Source organism: Physeter macrocephalus, chromosome 6 (assembly GCF_002837175.3).
Source record: "Physeter macrocephalus isolate SW-GA chromosome 6, ASM283717v5, whole genome shotgun sequence".
Lineage (NCBI taxonomy): Eukaryota > Metazoa > Chordata > Mammalia > Artiodactyla > Physeteridae > Physeter > Physeter macrocephalus.
This window is the reverse complement of record NC_041219.1, coordinates 46,707,842-46,731,522: the sequence shown is the minus strand read 5'-3', so window position 1 is coordinate 46,731,522 and position 23,681 is coordinate 46,707,842. Positions and strand designations below refer to the sequence as shown.

At 61.7% G+C, this 23,681-nt stretch overlaps 2 protein-coding genes across 4 annotated transcripts; one reads left to right on the top strand and one right to left on the bottom strand.

Annotated features, from left to right (window-relative positions):
- TTLL12 (tubulin tyrosine ligase like 12) lies at window positions 1-19,651 on the top strand. 3 transcript variants are annotated; one of them, XR_003680162.2, is made up of 16 exons: window positions 1-279; window positions 3,989-4,161; window positions 6,280-6,478; window positions 7,324-7,483; window positions 7,563-7,696; window positions 10,335-10,411; window positions 11,651-11,767; window positions 11,860-12,054; window positions 12,400-12,511; window positions 13,265-13,416; window positions 13,795-13,876; window positions 15,732-15,800; window positions 16,404-16,596; window positions 17,017-18,136; window positions 18,704-18,751; window positions 19,518-19,651. XR_003680162.2 is itself a non-coding variant. In XM_028490696.2 (14 exons), exons 1-14 carry the CDS (start codon window positions 70-72, stop codon window positions 17,166-17,168), a joined length of 2,025 nt encoding a protein of 674 aa, XP_028346497.1. In that variant the 5' UTR covers window positions 1-69; the 3' UTR covers window positions 17,169-18,668. The 3 variants fall into 3 exon arrangements, 2 of the variants coding, with proteins under 2 accessions (XP_028346497.1, XP_023983208.1); XM_028490696.2 differs by lacking the exons at window positions 18,704-18,751; window positions 19,518-19,651 and having other exon boundaries at window positions 17,017-18,668; XM_024127440.3 differs by lacking the exons at window positions 18,704-18,751; window positions 19,518-19,651 and having other exon boundaries at window positions 16,404-16,542; window positions 17,017-18,666.
- Window positions 19,652-21,862: 2,211 nt separating this feature from the next.
- On the bottom strand, window positions 21,863-22,935 carry TSPO (translocator protein). Its single transcript, XM_028490695.2, has 2 exons — window positions 22,771-22,935; window positions 21,863-22,296 (listed from the first exon to the last, which is right to left on the bottom strand). Exons 1-2 carry the CDS (start codon window positions 22,894-22,896, stop codon window positions 22,108-22,110), a joined length of 315 nt encoding a protein of 104 aa, XP_028346496.2. The 5' UTR covers window positions 22,897-22,935; the 3' UTR covers window positions 21,863-22,107.
- Between the last annotated feature and the right edge of the window lie 746 nt (window positions 22,936-23,681).

The window sequence follows — 23,681 nt, the reverse complement described above, 5'->3', positions numbered from 1 at the left end:
GGAGTCGAGAGGGCCGGGCCCGCGGGCTGCGGCGGCGCTGGACTTGGCGCTGTTGCTGGTGGAGGCGACATGCAGGCCGACGCGAGGCTGGAGCGCGGCAGCCGGGTCCTGACGCCGCAGTCGGCGCCGAGCTTGGAGCCGGACCCGGAGCTGGGCCCGGACCCAGAGGAGGACGCGCGGGCCGGGGCCACGTTCGCGGCGCTGCACGGCCCGGCGCTGCGCGCGTCGGGGGTCCCCGAGCGGTACTGGGACCGCCTCCTGCACAAGCTGGAGCACGAGGTGCGGGCTGGGGTGACGCGAGAAGGGCGAGGCGCCGGGCGGGGAGAGCCAGGGTGCAGGGCGCGCCCGGAGCGCTCCGGGCTCCTTTAGATAGGTGCCAGGGAAGCTGGGATGCGGGTCCTCGAGGCCCGCATCCTCCAGTCCGGGTCAGCGCGGGCCCGGGGCGCGCCGGGGGTGGGTCGCTCTGGACCCTTCTACCAGGAAGGGTGTGGTCTGCGGGCTGGCTCTTGGCCGAGAGCCGCTGGGGTGGGGTGGCCGGGGGCCTCCTGGAGGACGCGTGCGGAGGAGGTCGGGCGGGCGCCTGTGGGAGTTGGTGGCTGGGAGAAGGAGAGCGAGCGCGTTCCGGGGCGGGGCGGGCTTCGGTGAGACGCGCAGCGGAGAGTTGGGGGGCGGCGTTGATGGACGATGCAGGGAAAACGGCCGGTGGTTTGAGGATGAAGAGCCACAAATGCCTTGACGACCGACTTAGACTTTACCTCCATGGCAGTTTGTGGCCTAGGAGTGGCGGCCAGAGCTGTACCTGTGGCCCTGGTCCTGCCAGCATCTGGGGCTGGGCCAGGGCCGCAGCGAGAACTGGAGCTAAAATGAACTTTGGCTCCCGTTGTGTGCCAGGCCCTGTGCTGCGTCCTCCACACACCCGAGCCCAGAGCAGTCCTGGGGGGGTGGTAAGATTAATCAGCCCCACTTTATACAGTGCAGAAAACTGAGGCTCAGGAAGAGGAAGTGACACTCCCAAGGTCTGTCAGACTTCAGAACTAGAAGCTTGCTTTCAGCCATTACCTGCCTCAGGGAAAACAGACGTCCTGTGAGTTTGTGTGGCTTTAACTGTTCAGGTCCTAGAGTTCTTTCGTGTTTCTTCATTTGATTTGAGCCCCGGGTCACCTTCATTTTGCAGATCAACGAAGACAGGCTGTGGGAGGTGGAGACAGAATCTAAACAAAAATGAAAAGAGCTCAGATGCTTCAAGGGGCTCCTTTTTGTGGGGTCGGCTCCTTTCTGCTGGCCTGTGCTCTAGCCTGTGTCTCCAAAGGGCCTCTGCAGGGTCCTGGCTGAGGGGTGGGCCCTGGGTTTTGGTGGTTTGCCCACGTTCTGAAGCCAGAGCACGTTCACGGGCCCCCTGTTGGGGCCTTCTGAGCTGGAACCAGGCTCCTGCAGGGGCTGCCTCCTGGGCCGAGACAGACTGAGCAGTGCAGGTGGTGAGGTGGGACCCTGGAGCCAGGAAAAGGCTTCTGGACAAACTGCACCCTTTTAGCCCGTCTCTCTGCCTCTAAAATCAGGGTTGGACCAGGTACCTTCCTGCCCAAAACACAAGTAGTGGCTATAAAAAAAGGTGCGGTGTTATTGGTACCTACCTTTTGTAACACTGAATTCCCTTCCCCCTGATGACTTGCCCTCAATTCGCCAGCATTTCCTGAGCACTTACCCTAGTCCCAGGCTTGTGCTGGGCAGGAGGGGCCCCCAGCGGTTTGTTCGGATAAAAAGGTCCTCGTGTACTGGGTGAAAGGAGCACGAGGTGGAAACCCCCTGACTCCGGCCCTGCCAGCCTCTGCGGGCAGTGAACTCACCTGGGCAAGTCACTTGCCCATCTGAGTCCAAGTCTCCCCTGGAAAGTGAGGAGCAGGAAACATGGCTCCGATTTCCAAAGTCTTGGTGGGGGATTGGATGGAGAGGCATTCCCAGCTCATAGTCACCAGAGTGTAATGTCCCCTCCATCGTGGCCGCAAGATATGCAGGCCGCCTGGCCACTGTTGCTCTGCTGAGGGACAGCCAGTACTTTTCCATGACCCTCCCTTGCCGTTATGGGTTACGAGCAGAGCTGTGAGTCACCATTGCCAGACCCAAACCTGCAGCCATTGTTCTGACAAACCTGCTGCTGTGGGCCCAGGTGTGGGGGAGGTCCACAGGCACCTGCTGACCAAGGAATGGGGCCCCTCCAGCCCCCCGCAAGCCGGGGACCCCGGTGCCTTGGAAAGGATGGGGAGTGTTTTTACAGTAAATTGCAGCTCTTTTCTGTCTGCAGGAACTTCCCAGCTGCAAAACCATTCCCCTTCCTTACCTCGTTAGGGCCTCCTCCAGTCCCTCTGTGAGGGGATGGTGGTCACCCCCATTTCACAGCTGGGAGAAGCCAGGCCCTGTACCGTCCCCTCCCTGCTGTCAGGTTTGGGGGTAGAGGGCTGGAGATACGGGGTTCTGGGTGGAAGCCCAAGGTGTGAGTCCCAGCCTCTGAGCTGCTCTCTTCTCCTCTCCAAACCGGAGGGAAGGTAGTGGCTTCACCCTGGGCTCTGGGGGGGTTAAAGGCGCCGTCCCCAAAAGTGCCCGAGCTCCCCTGCGGATGGACCTGGTCGGCTCCACAGCCCTTCCCGCCCCAGCTTCTCTGCCTGGAGTCCTTGCACCACCACGGCATGGCCACACGTTTAAATCTGCCCCTTGCTTCACCGCTCACCTCAGGTGACGGCTTCCCCGTAAAGTCTTACCCGGCCCTCCAGGCCCCCGCACCGCTTACCTGGTCCTCTCAGATGGCCCCTCTGCCACCCGGGGCAAGGTCATGAGCGATCCATCCTCACACCCCCAAGGGCCCGTCCTGCCCAGCACATCCGGGCTGCTTGTGCCTGAATAGGTGACTGATTTCCAGCTACTGGGATGAGTTTATCTTCTGTTTTTAATAGAGTCACGAGAAAGGTTTTAGGGGCAGCTGGCCTTTGCTGAGTCCCTGCTATGTGCCACGGACTCCCTGTGCACTGTTTGATTGATGTATCGCTCTCAGCTCTCCTGGGAGGTGGGTGATGCCCCCTTCCCAGGTGAGAGACTAGTCTCAAAAGTGATGGTAGCAAGTGCTTACAGAGAGTTTGCCAAGCTTAGCTTCTTCTAAGCTCTTCACATGTGTTAATCATTTAATCCTCCCAACAAGCCCCTCAGGTAGGTTCTCGTATTCCCATTGTATGGATGGGGAAACTGAGGCACAGAGTAGTTCAGTGTCTTCTTCAAGGTCACATGGCCTGGCTGCAGACTCTGCCCTAAGGCCCCTTGCCGACTTGTGGCAGACACCAGGTACATGAGTGTGGCTATATGGGGACCGACTGGCTTGTCACCTTCACCAGCTGCACGTGGTTGGCAGTTGCCCTTTGCCAGGGAAACTCAAGGACCAAGGCCCTTACCTTCTGTCCCATCCTGGCCCAGGACCTCAGGAGACTAGACCCAGGCCAGGGTTTGTGCAGACCTGGGCTGGCGTGGTGGCGTCAGGAGGCTCTTGGGCCCCTGTTTCCTCTGGGTCACCTCCGCTGCCCTGGTGTTGGGTTGGTGGTGCTGGTGAGGAGAAAGTTGGGGTGCAATCCCTCGCCACCAAGGTCCTCACCCTTCCAGTCATTTCCAGCGTGACCGGAGCCACCCGCTCTGCCTTTTGAGCCGCGTTTTCCCTGTAATGCAAGAGGCCAGACTAGATATCATGGGACACAGGCATGCAGTCGCACCTCCAAGCTTGGGTCCCACGGGCCGAGGGGCCTTGGACGATAGCGCCAGCGATAGTGGGAGAGGTGAGGGCCTCATTCTCGCGGGTTAGGGACCCGTCTCCCCCCCGGTAAAATGGGTAGCTGGGCAGTAAAGAGGTCCTGCTTCTCCTAGGGGTCCGGTTTGTCCTCGAGGCCGGGCTGTGGCGGAAGGAACGGGTCAGGAGTGGGGTCTCCTGCCAACAGCCCCTCCTGTGGCCCCCCAGGTTTTCGACGCTGGGGAGATGTTCGGGATAATGCAGGTGGAGGAAGTGGAGGAGGATGAGAGCGAGGGCGACGCGGCCCGGGAAGTGCGGAAGAAGCCCAACCCCGGCGGCCAGCTCTGCTACAAGGTCATCGTGACCAACGAGAATGGGCTTCAGGCGGCTGACCCCAACAGGTGGGAGCCACAGGCCAGCGCCTCGCATCCGCACCGTGGCTGTCAGGGCCGGGCCCCCTGTTAGAAAGGTGTCACCAAGGCCGTTGCCTCTAGGGAGAAGCTGTCGTCGCGCGCGCTCACGCTCCTGGGTGCCAGGCGCTGGTCCCTTAGCCCTGAGACAAGGTCCTGTCAGCCCCGGCACTGGCGACGCTCCTGCGTTAGTTGTGTTTCATGCTGTCCTGAGAGCAGCGTCCCCCCCAGATGCCTCTTAACCGTCCCAGTGGTCCCTCCATGGAGGTGTGACAAGTTCCCTTGGTGCCGATGAGGGAACAATGGGGAAGGACTTGCCTAGGGTCACACAGCTGGTTAAGATCGTGGGTGTCGACCCCAGGGCAGCCTTAACTCGTGAGCCCGCGCTTTTCCAGGGACCCCAGGCCTCCCCCGGTCCTGCTGAATCTCAGTCTCTGGGTGGAGCCCTGGGCTTCACACCCCGGCGTGTGAGGAGCGTGGCCTGCTGGATTCCTCGCGCGAGGGCGCCGAGGCGGGGAGCGGGCCTGGGCCCCGCGCGAGGCCACGGGGTAGAAAGGCCAGAGCCGAGACTGGACCCCAGGCTTCCTGCCTGCCAGGGGCCAAGAGGGGCTGTCCTCCGCCCGGAGAGGCCCACAGGCCCCTCTGCCCGACTTCGCCGGAACCCTGAGGGAGAAACTTGCTGGCCTCGGGGGGTTTCCGGGCACCTGTGACCGTAGCTCCTCCAGGAAGTCTGGCTCCTTCTCCAGCCCCTGGTGGGGTGGGAGGGCCCCCACGGGTCATGACAGCAGCCAAGCTCCTCCACCCCCGTGCCCTCTGACTCAGAAACTTGCAGGCTCCCCTTTCTCACTAAGTTCGGTACAGCAGACCCGCGCTGGTGCCTGCTCCGCGGCCGCCTGTGCCGGCCGTGGGGCTCAGGCCCAGCGGCCGCCCCGAGCAGCTCCCGGCCTCTGCCCCCTCCACGCACACCACCAGGCAGGTTTGGGGAGGGATGGGGTGGTGTGTGGGCCGGGAGCCCGGCTCCGCCGCCCTCCGTGCTCCTGGGCCTTTCTTCCTCCAGACCTTTGTGAGTCCGCCCCACCCCGCCCCAACGGCCAGGCCCCAGCCTCCATCCTCCCCGCACCCAGCATGTCCAGCAGCCATTGTGTCTGCCCAGGTCACCCCCAGATGCTCCACTTTGAAGGCCTGGCTCTGTGCCATGTCTCACACGGTCATAAACTCTACGCGCGAGGACAGGAATAAATCATTTGTTTCAGGATATGCGAACAAAAAATAATACAAGTGCAGTAAAGTATCTACTGCTGAGCTTGCCCCCTAACCTAAGAACCGGAGTGGTGGCTGTTCCTTCCATGTTAGCAGGGGGCCGGGCCAGGGCTGCTTCCCCAGCAGGCAGAACCCCGTGCGTTCGGAGCCTCCGAGTCCAGCAGGGCTTGGATGGTGTCCGGGCAGCCTGACCTGTGGGCTGGGGGCAGTCATGTCCTTGGGCCTGCAGTGGGGACACCCTCCCCTCCCCCACGCTGGTGTGAGAGCCATGCAGCTGGCCCACCGGGCTCCTGCAGAGAGACCGGACTGTGTGGACTGCAGGTGTCCGTACACGTGGGGACTTGAAGCCTCTCCCGCAGAAATCCCTGGCGCTTCCCAAGAAGTGCCCAGAAGTCCCGGGCAAGCATGAGTGAGCTCTGAGTGGGGCTCCTTTGCGTGTCTGCCTGCAGGTAGCAAGGTTGGGGGGCATGGGCCTGCCCTCAGCAGTTCAGAATCCAGTTGAGGACAGTTAACTGTCGCGGTGATCACTGTAGTAATCACTGAATACATGAGGATTCAGTGTACGGTCAGCATGCTGTTTTGTCTCATTTGATGCTCGCGTCAGCCCGGTGATAGGGGGTAGGGACCGTGTTGCCCTGTTTTAGAAACTGGAAAAGGGAGAGGAGCTGTCCCAAGCCCGCACAGCGGGTGGTCAGCAGAGCCGGGATCCCCGCCATGGCCCGGTGCGGGGTCCAGGCCTCAGCCCGGCCTCTTCCTCAGGCGGATCCTGCCTGCTGGCCCTCTTTCCGCCCTCCTTTCTTGCCCTGCCTGCGTGGTAGCCTCGCGCTCACCTGTAGCCTGTGCCCGCAGCATCTTCCTTATCGACCACGCCTGGACGTGCCGCGTGGCGCACGCCCGCCAGCAGCTGCAGCAGGTGCCCGGCCTGCTGCACCGCATGGCCAACCTGATGGGCGTCGAGTTCCACGGCGAGCTGCCCAGCACCGAGGCCGTGGACCTGGTGCTGGAGGAGATGTGGAAGTTCAACCAGACCTACCAGCTGGCCCACGGGGTAAGCAGGCAGCCGGGCCCCAGGGGAGGCAGACAGGCCTTCGCTGCCCGGTGCCGTCAGGGCTAGCGGGAGGCGTGCTTTTACCCCACAAGGGAGCAGACTCATCTTCTGTGGCCAGTGGAAACTACCCTGGTTCCCCGTGGCTCTGTCACGGGCCTGTCACTCTTTGCCTCGGGCCAGCCGGTGCCGGGGACCCAGGTGTCCATGCGGCCTGTGGGCTCACGGTACACAACCCTCTCCTGGACCCCGGTGACCTGGCTGCCTCTCTCCTGGCCTCTTCTGGTTCCGTCACCCTCCTAAAAGCCCTTAGTGATACCCTGCTGCTTTCAGGAGAAGAGCTGAGTCCCTTCAGCATGTCCTTGGGCTTACACATCACCACCCCCCTCCCCGGCCTCCCCAGACCCACCCTTACGTTCCAGCCCCTCACCACCTTCAGTCCGGGAAAAGGCAAAAGTTGCTTCTCCTGATCTGAGCTTAGCTGTTGCCTCCTCCGGGAAGCCTTCCCTGAACTCAGAAGTCTCCCCCCTCCTCCGCCTGCACACAGAACCAAACACATCCATGTAGCTACTAGGCTAAGTGCCTTCTCTCCGTACACCTTTGCCACACACGTGATCACACGGCAGCCCGCTGGCCTGTTGTCCTTGTCTGCCAGGGCAGGGCCGCCGGCCCAGAGGCCACGGGTTCAAGGGACTGAAGGCATGTGTGGTAGGTGCTCCAGGCTCTGAGAGTTGGGCATAGACGGGCCGGTGGTGGGTGTTTGGGTCGTGGGTGCGTGGAAAGGCGCGCGGACGGGAGGGGCGGGGAGGCGGAGCAGCGGGCCAGGGTGGCGTGTGCTCTGCCCGCAGACGGCCGAGGAGAAGGTGCCCGTGTGGTACATCATGGACGAGTTCGGCTCGCGCATCCAGCACGCGGACGTGCCCAGCTTCGCCACCGCGCCCTTCTTCTACATGCCCCAGCGGGTGGCCTACACGCTGCTGTGGCCCCTGAGGGACCTGGACACGGGCGGTAAGTCAAACCCCGTCCACCCCAAGGAAGGGCCGGGGCGTTTTGGCCGCCCCCTGACCGCCCGCGTGTCCTGGTGCAGAGGAGGTGACGCGGGACTTTGCCTACGGAGAGGCCGACCCTCTGATCCGGAGGTGCGTGCTGCTGCCCTGGGCCCCCGCCGACCTGCTGGACCTCAGCTCCTCCACGCCCGAGCCACCCGAGGAGCACTACCAGGTGTGCCTCCAGCCCCAACCCCCGGGCCTGTTGGCCTGGCGGCTCCTGGGACTTTCTTCACCCAGTCTCCAAATGCTGCTGAGCACCAGCTGGCTGCCGTGGGAGCGGGGGGGAGAGTTTGGGGGTGTCTGAGAGACAAGGGGCTCAGAGCTCAGGGAGCAGACGTGAGGTGCCCGGGGCCACACAGCTTGGCGCCAGCCTGGAGCCCAGACCCCGGGCTCCCGATGCTGGGAACCGTCCTTCCGGAGGGTTGGGTAGAGCTGGTGGACTGGAGGTCAGTGCTGCTGTTCCCTGTTTTCAGGGGCTGGGGGGTGGGGGCAGTGGGCGCGCTGTGGCTCGGCTATGAATCCCAGCTCCGTACCGTTTCTCCATTTCCCGACACCTCCCTCACCAGGGATGTGAGGACACTGTGTTCAGACACAGCAGGGGATGTCTTCTGGCTCACAGTAGGCCCCCAACAAGTGGTCGTCATGGGTGTCCTTGCTGGGGGTGACAGCAGGGCTTCAGTCCGTGGTCTGGGTCCCACCAGGGACCACTCACAAGTGCCTGGCTGGTGGTGCGTTAGCGCAGGGCCCGGTCCGTGAGGCGGGCCAGGTTAGCGAGCCAGGGTTGGTGCAGCCTGGGGTAGGGCAGCAAGTAGAGCCTATGGGAGCAGAACCAGGCAGGGCTGAGCAGAAATTAACACCCTGGCCCTCTCTCCTCCTCCCCTGCCCTCTCATCTGCTGCCACTGCTTCCCGTCAGCTGGTCCCAGGTGGAAAGCAAGAGATGCACAGGCCTCTGCTTAGCACTTTACGGGCATGCTCTGCTGTAATCCTCCCATTAGGACACCTGGACCTATTTTTATCTTCATTTTACTGAGGATGAGGAAACTGAGGCACAGAGAGGTTAAGTAACTTGCCAAAGGCCCCACGGCTGGTGGAAGAGCAGGAGTCCAAAACCAAGGGGTCCTGGTAACTTGTGGGCAGAGGCTCCGACCCTGCCCTACATGTTGAAGTGTCCCTGCTCCCACCAGCACATCACATGCGCACTGAATGCCCCAGAGGATTGTGCAGAGGAGTAAACTAGTTAACGCGTTGGAGCGGGAGGTGTGTGTGGCGTTAGCTGTTCTGTGATGCTGCTGACCGGGAGGGCCGGGCTGACCCAGTGGCCCTGTTGGCGCTCTTCCCTATGAATTTAACCTAAGCCAGTGGTAACTGAACTGATCCTGTCAGAAACTCAGGGATCACTCTTCTCAATTCAGAGGTGTGTTTCAGAGCCTCGTAGAGTGCCTGCACCTAGCAGGTGCTTAAACACTTGCACAAGTCAGTGAATGCGAAGGGGGGAGGTTTAAGAGTGGCTTAGGAGCAAAGACTTCCTGATCTTGAGGTTGTTAAAGGAACGGGAATTGAAATTAGCATTTGTGGGGTGTTGAGGAGGAGGCCCTCCACCGGCCGGGAAGAGGAGAAGAGGGACCAGACACTGGTTTTCTAAAACATTCTGGTGGTTTTTCCGCATTTGACCCATCTGGATCAGGCCTGGGCCCTGGGCCCTGGGGTTGCATGTATTAGTTAGCTAGCGCCAGGTAACAATTTATTCCAAAACGTAGCAGCTCAAGACAGTAGACGTTCATCATCTCTCGCTTTCTGTGGAGAGATGGGGAGCAGCCCGGCTGGGTGCTTCTGGCCCAGGGTCTCTTGTGAGCGCGGTCAGGCTGTCGTCTGAGGCTTGATCGGGCTGAGGACCGGCTCCCACGTGGCACACTCACACGCCTGGCAAGGTGGCGCCGGCTGTGGGCAGGAGGCCTCAGTTCCTCCCCAGCTGTGGGCTTCTCCGCGGGGCTGCTCGAGTGTCCTCGGGACATGGTGACTGACTTCTCTCGGAGGAAGTGATCTGAGAGAAGGCGGGGAGAAGACTATAGGGCCTTTCGTGAAATAGCAAACTGTTGTTCCACGTCTTTCTATTTGTTATAAACAACTCATTCAGCCCAGCCCACGCTCAAGGGGAGATGAATGAACTCTGCCTTTCAAACGGAATGTAGAAGAGTTTATGGACATGTTTTATTTTATCTTATTTATTTATTTATTTGGCTGCGCCCGGTGTTAATTGCAGCACATGGGGTCTTCGTTGCCACGTGTGGGATCTTTTCAGTTGCAGCATGCGGGCTCTTGGTTGCAGCACGTGGGATGTAGTTCCCTGACCAGGGATCAAACCCAGGGCCCCTGCACTGGGAGCGCGGAGTCTTCACCGCTGGACCACCAGGGAAGTCCCTATGGACATGGTTTAAACCATCACACCGCTTAAGCTCAGAGCAGCTTTGGGGGGCTCCCCAAGGACCAGGTAGCCCCCTCCCAGGACAGGCTGGGCACCTTCTGGGCTGCCTGTGACTTGGAGGAAGCATTTAGAACAATGAGAAGATTTAGAGCAATGTTTTCGTTGTTCTTTTGACACAAAACAGGCTGTCCGGCACCTGAGGGGCCTTGAGCCCCAGAATGCTGGGATGGGGTGGTCAGAGGGCTCTGGGCGCTGCGGTGCCTGCGAAGGGCTCTACCTGAGGTCCAGGTGTGCCCCCTGGGGTCCCAAAACCCTGATGTACAGGATGGGGAGGCGTGTGCTCCTTTTTTTGAAGGTCTGTTTCTACCTCCAGTGTTTTCCTTCTAGGCCATTTTGGAGGAAAATAAGGAGACGCTGCCACTGGCCGTCAAGCCGGCGGTGTATCCCTGCGACCACGTCTTCAAGTGCGTAGCCTGCCCCGCCCCCAGCCTGTGATGGGCCTTTGCCTCGGTCCCTTTCCTCACACATTCCTCACAGTCCCCACGACTCCTGGAACAGTGCTCGGTACAGGGCGGCCTCAGTACGTCCTCTGCCCCCTGGCAGCACAGCAGTGACAGAAACGCCACGGGCGGGGTCTCAGGGTCACAGAGAGAGCGCCCGAGAAGTGAGGGTGAGCTGGGGTGCGCGCGGCCTCTGGAAGCGGGAAACCAGTGCCGACGGTGACGGTGCTGGGCACCCAGGAGAGCCACCCAGATTGCTGGGGGTGGGGGCCGCTCCCAGGTGTCTGCAGGTGTGGGCTGGCAGCTTAACATAAGGCCGGGCAGGCCAGCAAGCCCAGGCTGGACCCGGGGTGGAAGCAGATGCTCCCTTTTACGGGTGAGGAAGTGGAGGTCCTGGGTGACGCCCACCGGGCGTCCAGCCGGCTCGGGGGCAGGTCCCGGGTCAGCCAGGGGCAGGTTGGCCTCTGTTTCCAGGGGGAGGCCCTCCCTCCGGCTGCCCACACCTGCTCCAGCCAGGACGGACACCATGCTCCACTGGCCCCTTCCCCCAGGTTCTGGGGGTCTCCCCCCACTGGCCCTCGGCCCAGCCCTCCTCCCCTTACCTGAGTTCGCCACCCAGCATCCCTCCACCCCGTCAGGTCGGAGGCTGCACGGAGGCCCCCTTAGCCTCGCCCCCTCCCCACAGCTGTGCTCCGGCCCCAGCCACGGACTAAACGCCCCGTGCCGGCCCCTCCCGAGCAGCCAGCTCCTTGCCTCTCTTCCTCCCCGGATCGCTGTCCAGGGCCCGGCCTCCCTCCCGCCTTCCCACTCCACAGTGTGGCCGCACCCACCACCCCCGGCAGACAGGCTCCCGGACCCTGTCCTCTCCTCCGCCCGGGGCCGGGCACGTGTCTCGGCCACATGCTCACCTGCAGGCCCTCGGGGCGCCGGCTCCCTTCTCTGAGGGCAGAGGTCCCAGCGCGTGGACCCGTCCCGTCTCCACGTGGGAGGAGGGAGCCCGGGCCTGATGAAACGCTCGGGTTCTCCTGGTTCGTCCTCGCGAGGAGCGTGAGGTGGCCCTGTGGTGCCATCTCACAGGTGGGGGACCCGGGGTCGCCGGGGTCCGAGTGGCCCCGTCGCTGGGCGGACAAGTGGAGGCCGTGGGGCGGAGCCCGGCCGGCCGACCTCCGCCCGCCCGACCTCCGCCCGCCCCGCCCCCCGCAGGGTCTACACGGACGTCCGGCAGGTGCTCAGCCACCTCAGCCACCCGCGCTTCACCTTCACCCAGAGCGAGGCGGACGCCCACATCCTCTTCCACTTCTCGCACTTCAAGGACTACAGGTGAGGCGCCTCCCCGCCCGGTGCCCGGGGCCCCGCCCCCCAGGCCCCGCCCCCGCCCCCGCTGACCGGTGGCGCCTGCCTGGGCCCCGCAGAAGGCTGAGCCGGGAGAGGCCCAGCGTGCTGCTGAACCAGTTCCCCTGCGAGAACCTGCTGACGGTGAAGGACTGCCTGGCCTCCGTCGCGCGCCGGGCCGGCGGCCCCGAGGGCCCGGCCTGGCTGCCCCGCACCTTCAACCTGCGCACCGAGCTGCCCCAGTTCGTCAGCTACTTCCAGCAGCGAGAGAGGCGGTGAGGACCCCCGCCCGCCCCCCGGAGCCGCGGCGGTCGAGACCCTCCGCCCATCGGGCTCCTGCGGTCCCCGCCACCCCGCCTGGCCCGCCCCGTGGCTGCGCGCCTGCCGTGAGGCGGCCACGGTTCCGGGAGCTGCAGGCTCTCGGTGTGCTGCTGTTCGGCGGCCCTCCTCCTGGAGGGCAGCTCCCTTGGCCCCGTCAGGCTCCTCACTCCCGCGGCCTAGCCCCTAAGGTCTCCTCTGGGACCCCTCGCTCAGCCCCTCCTCTGCTGCCACAGTACTGGGGACACAGTGCCCGGGAGGGTGGGCCCAGGACACAGCCTGGTCGTCCCCTCTGCTCCCAGGGGCGAGGACAACCACTGGATCTGCAAGCCCTGGAACCTGGCCCGCAGCCTGGACACCCACATCACCAAGAGCCTGCACAGCATCATCCGGCACCGCGAGAGCTCCCCCAAGGTGGGGCCCTGGGGTGCCGGGAGGGGGGGCAGGGGGCCGCGGGGGGCTCTGCGAGGACCTTTGTGGATAGGTCGCGGCGTCAGCGTTCTTCAGCTCACAGGAGTCTCCGAAGCCACCCCACCCCCCACTCCTTCCCCTGCCCTTGCCAGCGGGGGGCGGGGGGGCTGTGTGACAGTCGGGTGAGAGGAAGGAGCCCCCCTGCGTGTGTCTGACCTGCATCCCCAAGCGCACCGCGCCTCACGGGACCACCCAGCAGGAGGGAGGTGGCCAGGCCAGGGCGCCCCGCGGGGCCCTGGACGAAAGCGCTGTAGTGGCACGGGGCCCATCAGTGGGGGAATTGAAGGGCACAAGGTTCTGCACCTGGACAGAGGCCCGAGAGAAAATGCCACTGCGATGACACTTGTGAAGGTTTCCAGTGGTGGAATGGGGAGTCAGTGGATTTATGGTTGAGAATCTGTATTCAGTTTTCAAAGCTAAAAACTGGTGGCATCTTTTCCTGCAATTAAAGATGCAGATAAAGAACTCGTTGCAGCTAAGACACAGCTTTGAAAAGACAGGAAGACGCGGAGTGCAGGGAGCAGGTCCCTTCATGGCACCAGGACGGGAGGTGGGCTCAGGAGTGAGTCTGTTCCTCCAGATGTGGTGACAGCACTTGGACGTCCCACGAGTGGGAGCCACAGCTGGGGAGGTCGGTGTGCTCTGTCCTGGCCCAGGTGCGACAAGCCACCCGTGAGCCTGCATCTGTGTCCTCAGGTTGTGTCCAAATACATTGAAAGTCCCGTCTTGTTCCTTCGAGAAGATGTGGGGAGGGTCAAGTTCGACATCCGCTACATCGTGCTCCTGCGGTCGGTGAAGCCCCTGACGTTGTTCGTCTATGACGTGTTCTGGCTGCGGTTCTCCAACCGGTAACTGGGGAGACTGGGCTGGGGCTGGGGGCTGGGTGACAGGGCCCCTCTTTTACTCGGGATGAGAACGCCTGCACGGGGGCTCTTTTACCACCAAGCACCCACCAGGGACCCCACTGAGCCCGTTTCTGTTAAACGGCAGTAATTCTCACCCTGCCTGTGTCACCACCACCTTGTGGAACAGACACCTGTCCCCTCAAACCACAATGATGTTTACCGGCCTAGTGGGGGTCTTTGTGGTTAGCCCCTGGCCGGGGGTGGGGGGGGCAGGGGCAGTGTAGGGCCGCCCCACTCTCGGGGGAACCGGCGCCCGGCCAGGGGGCTCTGAGCATCTGCGTGCCGGGGACCCACTCGAGCGTCTGTCCGCTCGTCCTGCAGGCCCTTCGCACTCAACGACCTGGACGACTACGAGAAGCATTTCACTGTCATGAACTACGACCCAGAATTGGTGCTGAAGCAGGTAGGGGCCTGGTGCGGCCTCGGGAGGGGTTCCCGTGGAGGCTGGCACAGACGGGACCGGAAACCTATCAGCTTGTCTTCCGGGAAGCTTGCGTAATGGTCAGGGGAGCTGCCTTCTGGTACCTGCGTCCCCTCCCACAGCTGCCCCTGCAGCTCTGAGGGGCACTTGCTTGGGTTGAGGGGGCCCCTGAGGCTTCCCGGTCCCCTGGCAAGTCTGAGCAGAGCAGGGTCTCAGCCGGGAAGTGCAGGCCACCTTCTGTTTGGCACCCGCTGAGCGTGAGGACGGGTAAGGGTGGGGAGGCGCAGAGGTTCGTGTCCCATGGCCCCCAGGGCGGGCAGCTGTGCTGGCCTGTGACCCTGCCTGGACCCTGGGCCCTCTGTCTTCCCCGTGCTCTCTGGGCACCGCAAGCAAAGGGTGTCAGCACAGCTCCTTTCGAGGTGAGGGCGTGATCCCCCAGCTGGCCAGTGGTGCACCTGGGACAGGTGGGGAGGCACAGCCTGGGCAGAGGCAGAGGCCGGCTCTGGGTGAAGGCAGAAAGGAAGGAGAAATAGGCCCCCCGACGTGTGGTCCACGCAGTCCTCTTGGACCAGCAGGTTGGTTATGGCTGTTTTGGGCAGACAGGAAGTAGGGCACAGGCACTCTCCTGCCCTGCTCCATGCAAGGCCTGCAGGTGGCCTTCTGGTCCCCGCCTCCCTCGAAGCAGCCACTCCTGAACGTGGGGATTGTGTTTCCAAGGCACGTGGTGATTTGTTAGTAAATGTGTCACCCTGAGCTCTCGCTGTGCCATGTCTGAGAAGCCCTCTAGGGGGCGCTGCGCCGTCTGTGCCGCCGTGAGCTCTCGCTGTGCCATGTCTGAGAGGTCCTCTAGGGGGCGCTGCGCCATCTGTGTCACCCTGAGCTCTCGCTGTGCCATGTCTGAGAAGTCCTCTAGGGGGCGCTGCGCCGTCTGTGCCGCCTTGAGCTCTCGCTGTGCCATGTCTGAGAAGTCCTCTAGGGGGTGCTGCGCCGTCTGTGCCGCCCTGGGCTCTCGCTGTGCCATGTCTGAGAAGTCCTCTAGGGGGCACTGCACCGCCCAAGTGGCCAGGCCACGTGCACGGCCGGCGGGGACACTGCTGCTCTTTCCTCCTCCTGTCCTGGGCTGTGTTGACAGCTGGTCCCTAGGAGCCCGAGCCCGAGCCCTCGCCGGGGTCCCGGGATGTTGCTGAGGTTGTCTCTGAGGACCTGAGTGCCTTTCCTCTACATAGCAGGTGTCGTCCCAAGGGTCACGTTTCCTCTGAAGCCCCCGCGTGTGGGGATGCATGTCCAGCAGGGAGAGAATGTTGGGCTTCCATAGGGAGCCCGTCCTGGTCCTCTCTGGGAGAAACCTGAGCTGATGGCCAGCTTGCTCAGGTGTGTTTTGGGTGACGTCTTGGCCTGAGAAGCCCTTGCTGTCCTCAGGCACTTTGAGCCGGGGCCGGGCAGTGAGCTCGGGCCTGGGCCCTGCAGACTTGGGTCCGAGCTCTGCGTCCAGCGACCATCCTGAGAGGGACGTGGTGACATGCTGGCCCGGGCCTCCCAACGTTCAGTGCCTCACTGGAGCCTCGCAGCAACCGTGCAAAGTGGGTTTGCTGGGCGGGGAGCGTTGTCCCGTTTTACAGATGGAGACACTGAGACTCCGAGAAGTGAATGTGTCCAGAGCTCGTGTCCTGCCTCCCATTTGTGCCCTGCGGGGGTGGAGCTGGAGAGGCTGCTGGCGCCAACCTGGGGCCCCGGCGAGTATCAGGGCTCCACGTGAAAGCAGGGCAGGCCAGGCCTCCCCCGCCCCTGCTCAGAGGAGGCCCCGGGCAGAGCTCGACGGGCCCTGTGTCTGTTGCAGATGCACTACGATGAGTTCATCCCGGAGTTTGAGAAGCAGTACCCAGAATTTCCCTGGAAGAGCGTCCAGGTGAGTCCTGGCAGAGCTAGAGGGGCCGGGGCTTGCCTCGTGGGCCGGCATCAGGCAGGTGGGGGCCTTTGCCTCCTCTGGATGGTCCTGCTCCTCCCACCAGGGCTGGTGAGGGAGACAGTGTGGGCTGAGACCCCTCCTCCCCTCTGGCCCGGGTTGGGTGTTGTGAGGGGTCCTTGGAGGGGGCCTGGCGGGGCATTCAGGACACCCTTGGGACAGCCAGACGGCAAAGGGCTCTGTGTGTGCCAGGAATTGCACACCTGAGGGCACACGGGGACGTGCTTAGAGACACAAGCTGGCCGCCACTTGCTGGAGGGAGCGTTTCGGGAGCTGCGCTGCCTGGCTCGGTGCAGAAGGAGCCGTGGGCTCCAAGGCGGGGTACTCAGGCAGCTCTGCGGGAGGTGGATGCCAGGAGTGAGGGAGCAGGGCACGGGTGGCTGTGGCCGGGTCTGGAGTCACAAAGGGTGTCGGAGGAGGTGACTTGGCCGTTTGGGGACCAGGGCTCAGGAAGGGGCTGTGAACCCCATATGGAGAGGCTGCCCTGAAGGGCTGGGCCCAGTGTCAGCCATGCAGGCCCCTGACCCTGCCTCCCCCGGCCCCCAGGCTGAAATCTTCCAGGCCGTCACGGAGCTGTTCCAGGTGGCGTGTGCCAGGCCGCCCCCGCTGGGCCTCTGCGACTACCCCTCATCCCGGGCCATGTATGCCGTCGACCTCATGCTGAAGTGGGACAGCCGTCCAGATGGTGCGGGGGCTCCCCTGCCCCGTAATCCAAAGTGCCCTCCCCACTTACCCAAAGGTGGTCGTTCAGCCCTCCCCCGCCAGCCCACACAGGGACAGAGGGAGGGCGTCGCTGCTCGGTCGCCATGGTCAGCACTTGCCTCCAGTTAGCCTGAGATCCGGGTCAGAGGAGGCGCCCCTTTAGGAGCCCGGCGTGCAGGGCAGAGCACGAGCAGGAAAGGCAAGTGGGCGGCAGTGGTGTCAGGGAGCTCACAAGGGAAGGAGCCCTGCGTGAAAGGCAGGGGGAGCAGCGGCCCTGGCCGGGCCCCTTCCTTCCAGGGTCCCCGGGATGTGGTGGCTCGTTGTCACTCCTGGGGCTGGAGGTGGCTCCGGTCTTTCCCCTGGACAGGCAGGCTTCAGGCCAGGCCCCCAGAGAAGCCCTCGCGGGCCCCCCAGCCCACCTCCCAAGAGTGAGACGCCCGTGCTTTTGCGCCATCAGGGAAGCGAGTGATGCAGCCGCAGCTCCTAGAGGTGAACTTCAACCCAGACTGTGAGCGGGCCTGCAGGCACTACCCGGCCTTCTTCAACGACGTCTTCAGCACCTTGTACCTGGACGAGCCTGACAGCTGCCCCGTCACCCGCCTCGTCTAGGCGCCCGCTGGCCCTTCCGTGGGTGCTCGTGGCGGACTGCAGCCTCAGTTCCCGGAGCTGCTTCGGCGCCGTGCCCCCGCCCCCCGCCTCCGCTCCTCCTCCCCCAACCCTGTGAGCCGTGGCCCCAGCCTCACACCCTGGGCGCTCGCGGGCCCCCTCCCCCGTGGGCCAGGAGCAGGGCCAGTCCTGCTGCCCCCGGGGCTGAGTGCTAGGCCCCTGCTCACACCCGCCTCGCTGCCGTCTGGGCGGTGATTAGTCTCAGTTCAGCCAAGGGCTTTATTCCGGAGAGTTTGGTTCATGGGGTGCTGTGCTTCCAGAGGGCGTTACCGAAAGGGGTCTGGGGAGCACGACGCGGTGTTCTCAGAAACGAGCTTCCCTAGGAGCGCCCATGGGAGCCCAGCGGTTAACAGGCCCAGACTGGCTGCTTCCCACGCTCCGCCCCAGGCCCTGTGACAGGCGTCCCCAGGTCCCCCTAGGAGCCTGCTTCTCAGACCCAGCCTTCTCCCCCTTCACCAGCAACCTCCCTCGAGGCTCCGGGGCAGGACAGCCACTGCCTTTGGTTGCCGTTGCCTTTCCGTCTGGCCCCGTGGACAGGGCCAGATGTGGTACCAGCACCTCCCCGCCCGCTGGGCGCTGCAGTGTTTCCAGCCCCGCCTGAGGTTGGCTGGGACGCTCCAGTGAGGGGACTCGGGGACAGGTGTGGGCAGCAGAGCGCCAGGCAGCGGGCGGCCGAGAAAGATGCTTCCCGGGAGAATGCCGTCTTCCACCAGCTAGAGTCAGAAGGCAGGGGTTTTGTAACTTCTTCATTTATGGGAAGAAAATACAAAATTTTCGTTCTTTCCTTAATTTTGTTTCTGAAGTTTTGAGTCAGTTTCCAGGGTGGTTTGTGTTGCCACGGTGTACCCAGCCCAGCTAACCAGACGGCGGGTCTGACTTTCGTGGAGGAGCTGCCTGCAGAGCTTTCACGGGTGTGTACACGTGTGCGCGTGCGTGCCGTGTGTGTGTGCGCGTGTATGCGTGCATGTGTTGGGAGGTACTTGTTTCATTCTGAAGCCAAGAGTGATCCTTGTAGCAAAACTGGACTTGACTGCGCCTCCCACTTCCGTGTCTTTTGGGGTGTGTCCGTCCACTGTCTGTGCTAACCAGAAGTTCAGCCTGTGTTCTGGGAAACACCCTTTCCTCCAACCAAGTAGAGGGTTAGAGGGCAGGACACCTCATCTCTGGTTTTCTCCGTGGGAGAGCTGCTGCGTCCTGTCCCCTCCTGGACTTGATTTGTACCGCAATAAAGTATGCCTTCTCTACTTTTGCCTCCCTTTCTCTTTGGGGGCCCTGGAACCACAGGCCTGCATGGTGTATCAGTTGTTTTCCTTGCACATTGTCAAAGAAAACCAAAATATCAGGACGTATGCTTTGAGAAACAGAAGAAATGGGATAGTATTTAGGCCTCCAAGTCCCTGTCTTTGTTTGGGCTGCTATAACGAAATATCATAAACTGGGTGATTTAAACAACGGAGGTCTCTTTCTCGCTGTTGTAGAGGCTGGGATGTCCTGAAATCACAGGGGTGGCAGATTTGCTGCCTGAGGTGAGACGCTCTAACTGGTTCATAATCGGCTGTATTCTCACTGTGTCCTCGTGAGGTGGGAGGAGCGAGGGAGCTTTCTGGGGCCTCTTTTATAAGGGCATTAATCCCATACGTGGGGCCCCCACCCTCATGACCTAATCACTAACTTCCCAAAAGTCCCACCGACTAACCGTCACACTGGGGGGTAGGATTTCCACGTGAATTTGAGGGTATAAATAGGCAATAGTTCCTGACCCAAAGCTTGGTTTCCTAGCACTGGTTCCATTTCAGAGTGGGTTGTGATAGGGACAGATGTGGAGCTGAGGCCCATCTCTGCATCATGACCAACAACCCGGGAGCCTCGGTCCCCCTGTGAGCCCTGAATCCTGGCTCCGTGCTTACACCTGGGGGCCTCGGGGATGGAGTTCCCTTCTGCCGGTTTCCTCATCCTGGGGGTGGGGATGATAGGAGACTGCCCACAGGGCAGCAGGTGGGGGTGGTCCGTGGGCCCTGTCAGCCAGCACAGTGGCGCCCCCTGGTGGTTTTGAAGGTTAAAACGAAAGAGGGCCCCTGACACCCAGGCCAGGGTCCTTCCCGTGCCCCTCAGAACAGGTGCCCACGCCAGGCTGTTCATCAGGTGCCTCCCATGATGCTCCTGCTTGTTCCCAGTTAACTTAGAACCTGGTTGCCCAGTGCAATCCCAGTGGAATCAGCATAGTCGCTGGGATCAGAGGACCACATGATCCAGGCTTTCCATAATTATAAATGTGCTTTTCCCCAATTCTAGAAGTCCTTACACCTCTGATCAGTGAAAATCAGACAACCCCCAGGAAGACCATCAAGCTGGGCTTCCAGGGTCCCAGAAGACTTGTTGCAGTGGAGACGGTTCTTACCCCTCTAAATACTTTCTGGTACCCATCTTCACCTGAGTCAGTTTCTCTGTGTTAAGAAGTCGGACTCTGACGTTTGGGCTTGACAGGAGAGTCCCAGGAGCAGTGATAATTGTACCAAAGTTCTACAGGGCGACGCAGAAGAAATCCAAAAGGTAAAGCTTGAGATGCTGACGGTGAAATTTAGAAAACGTCCCCAGCGATGACCTATGGCCACATAAACACGGCAGCTCTTTCATGGACACAGAATAGAATCTCTTGCTATAGGAGAGGCAGGGTTTCACCTTGCAGGGTCCAGAGCAGCAACCATAACATCAAAATGCCAGGCAAACTGAGAGTTGCTGTCGCTTCCCTGCTGACGACCAGCCAGCCGAGCCCTCTTGGGCTGTGTGAACTCTTGCTTGCATCCTTTATGGCTAGTCGGACCGAGAAGGGTTCAGACGCACGGATCTAAGGAGATCTCAACTGAATGAAGCAGCTCCAGGAGACACCCAGACCAGGACTGGACAGATCTGCGTGCTGTGGATTTTCCTGTTAAACCAACACAGAGACTGTCAGAACCCCGAAGTCCCTCGTGGGTGGCGACAGCTCAGAAATGCCATCTAATCATGAAGCACGGGGAGAGCATCGTGAGAAAGTAGCAAACAAAACGGCAAAACGCACCCTCCTCTCGCCCGTTTTCCCAGGTGTTTTCTATGGCCGTGTGTGCTTTTGTGGCCAGTAGAAAGGATGTGGGATGTTGCTAGAGATGAACAAAGCCACGAATGTACGGGATGGAAAAAAGGGCTCTGCATGAGCACTACTGGGAAGATTCCAGAAGTCTCAGCTACACTTAATGTGCTAAGTCTGGCAGGCACGCGGGTGCCCACGATGCTTCAAGAAGCACCCCTGACCGTCTTGGAGAACTTCAGCAATAAATTAGTGAAAAGGATGTGCAGAGTCCCCCATCTGACTCCCCTGCTCCCGTGAGCATCAGAACTGGGGAGGGACTTCCCGGGTGGTCCAGTGGGTAAGACTCTGCGCTCCCAATGCAGGGGGCCCAGGTTCGATCCCTGGTTGGGGAACTAGATCCCGCATGCATGCCGCAGCGAAGATCCCGCATGCCACCACCAAGACCCAGCACAGCCAAAAATAAATAAATATTTTTTTTAAAAAGAAGAAGAACTGGGGAGCTGGCTGAGGGCTCAGCTAAGCGCTCGTGGCTACCAAGCTGCTGGATTCCCGAGCACCGTCTGTGGGATGTGAAATTCCACCAGGGCTGAGTGTGGGCGAGGTGACAGACAGCCGCTGAAAGCGCTGCCCCTTCTCTCAGAAGAACGCAGTCAGCTGTCTGCCCGTCTCCCGGAGCGCTTCATACTGTTCGGTCACGTCCGGATGTGAGGACAGAAGAGGCAAGGTGAGAGGGAGAAGCGGGAAAAGCCGCTGGCTGCCAAAACGAGTGTGAGCTGTAAATACGGAAATTTCATTTTTACTTGATTTGAATTAACTCATTCAATGACCGAAACCGAAACAGACAAGCAACACGAAGGCCAGCAGCTTGGACCAGCCCTGGTCCTAGGAGTCTGCTGCCAGGCACAGCACAGCTTGTAGGAACTCGGAGGGAGAGGATTCGGCGCTCCAGCAGCAGCCTGGGTAAGAGGCTCTGCCCGGCCCCACTCCCAACAGCTGCCCGCACAGGTCACGGGTCACCCAATTCGAAGCTGGGGATGACACCTCCAAATCTGGGTGGACCTGGGCCAGGGAGGGGCTGCTGTCTGCTGGGTTGGGGCATGGCCAATACTGCCTCTGACCTCCCCTCCCAGATGGAGCGTTTGCGAGGCTGTCCCTGGCGGGGTGAGGCTGGCATGAGTCCCGGCACCCAGGGGACAGGTTGGCCGGTGTCCCCTGCTCTGGGCCCAGTCCCATCCTGGCTGAGGCCAGCAGGGGACCACGCTTGGCGCCCGAGCAGAGTCAGGCATTGGACCAGGCGGGCTGTGGGCCTGTGCCCTTCAAGGGGCTGGGTTGGGCTTCCTGGACGTGAAGGTGGGCAGGGCCTCCTCCCTCAGCTGCAGCTATGCCAGTGTCCGCTGCTCCACCCTGGACGGGCCACCTCCGCTCTTGGAAGGGTCCCGAGAATTGTGGCGAAGCCCTGGCCGGGTCCAGCGTCATCTGGATGATACAACCAGACGCATCCAGCAAGAGGACGAGCCCCTCACCCTCCCCACGGCCAAGGGTCCCACCCAAGTAAAAAAGCCACTGCCAGGAGGTTTAAAAACTTTATTTGGCTTATAAAATTCCACATTCTGAGAGCGAGCTTCGAGCAGTGCAGAAAGCGCAGGACACTGTTTCTGGGGTGGGGGCTCGGCCTGCAGCACCTCTGAAACTGCTGGTGACCCCTGGGCTGAGACCAGACACACAGGCAGCCTGGCGGCCAGGAGAGCCCGGAGGCCGCCACCACCAGCAGCGCCTGACCCGCAGCGGCTGCAGTCCTCGGAGGGCGGGGCGCCTTCACTCCGAGAGCCGACGGCCACGGCTGTGGTCTTGGTTGCTCCGCCAGACGCAGTAGTTGAGCGTGGCCGCAAAGGCCAGCCAGGCCAGGTACGGGTAGAGCAGGCAGGCGGCCGGTGGGCTCACCTGGTGCCAGGCCACGGCCGTGGCTGCCGCCACTCCACCCATCAGCAGGAGGTCCACCAGGGCCTGCACGGACACAGAGGGACGACAGGGAGGCCTGAGGCTCCACGTACCCATGGGGCTGTGTGTCCCAGCTGCCCACCACCACGCCTGAGGGAACTCTCCATCCGCTTCTCGGTGACCTGGCTGAGCCCTTCCCCCATTTTCTGCCTCAGTCTCCTCATCTGTAAAATGGGAACAATCGCCCTTCCCTGACTATGCCACGTGTGGGGTGCACAGCACCAGGTGTAATGTGGGTTCTCCTATACCAACGGCCCCTAAACCCATCAGAGCCCCGCAAGGCTTCCTGCATTGGAAGAAGAGCAGCTGAGGGGCCCTGGTCCCCTAAGAGCTTCTGAGGAGACGTGAACCAGGAGCCAAGTGCCTCCCCTGCCCCCGCCTTTAGACCCTGACCCTGGGGGTCTGGGATGTGATGCCCCATGTCCCCCAAGGGAGGGGCCGTCTCCAGGGACCCGGGAGACAAGCCAAGGTCACACTTACCCAACCCATTTGTCGGGCACCGAAGAAGAGGGGAGGCCATGCCCAGTTCAGAGCCAGCTGCCCAGCGTAGAGGCCCAGGGGAACCACAGCCTCCTTCGAGAAGCCCCCCAGCTCTTTCCAGATCATGTAGGACCCATACCTGAAAGAGAGGCTGCCGGTCAGGACACCAACAGGGAAGAGGCCAGGAGCCTCCCTGCAGGGACGGGAGCCAAGCTCACCTCTGGGACCACACACTGATGGCTCAGGCATGCCCTGCCACTGACTGCTGTGTGACCTCAGGGAAGTTGCTTAACCTCTCTGGGCCTTTGTTTCTCACGGGGTTGCTGTAGAGATTCTACTTAATACACTGGCAGTGCCTGGCACATGGGGTACTCAATAAATATTTGACATTATTATCTTCATCAGTGCTGTAAAGGGGGAAACACATAAGGCATGCAAGTAAACAGGATGGGACTTTTGGGCTGGACCTTAGAGGATGAGTGTGAGTTTGCCAGGGGGGGGCAACGAGGATATGCAAAGGCTTAGAGGCATGCACGAGACCCCCTGAGTCAGCCTATGTTACTGGTGAAGTCTGGGGGACACTGGGGAGGTGAAGCAGAAGAGGGCCTGGTCATGGGGCTCTTAGGGCCACAAGGACAACACTAACACCACCAATAATAACAGCTAATGCCCTCCAGCATTTACACACGCAGGCACCGCTCTTCCCGAGCATTAGCTCATTCATTCTCATGATAACGCCATGAGATGGGCAGTACTACCACCCCCATCTTACAGGTGCAGAAACTGTGGCACAGAGTCAAAGCGCTAGGCGCTCTCGGCAGGCCATCAGTAGGTGAGTCAGCATTTGAACCCGGGTGGTCTGAGGCCAGAGCCTGGGCTTTTTATTCTGTGAGGGCTTGGACCTTATCAGG

Excerpts from the sequence above, each read along its gene's own strand:
- TTLL12 (XM_028490696.2), top strand. The coding sequence starts at position 70 with ATGCAGGCCGACGCGAGGCTGGAGCGCGGCAGCCGGGTCCTGACGCCG. Across the intron at positions 7,484-7,562 it reads GAGGGACCTGGACACGGGCG|AGGAGGTGACGCGGGACTTT; the intron begins GTAAGTCAAACC and ends GTCCTGGTGCAG. Across the intron at positions 12,512-13,264 it reads ACCGCGAGAGCTCCCCCAAG|GTTGTGTCCAAATACATTGA; the intron begins GTGGGGCCCTGG and ends CTGTGTCCTCAG.
- TSPO (XM_028490695.2), bottom strand. The coding sequence starts at position 22,896 with ATGATCTGGAAAGAGCTGGGGGGCTTCTCGAAGGAGGCTGTGGTTCCC. Across the intron at positions 22,297-22,770 it reads GTGCCCGACAAATGGGTTGG|GCCCTGGTGGACCTCCTGCT; the intron begins GTAAGTGTGACC and ends GTGTCCGTGCAG.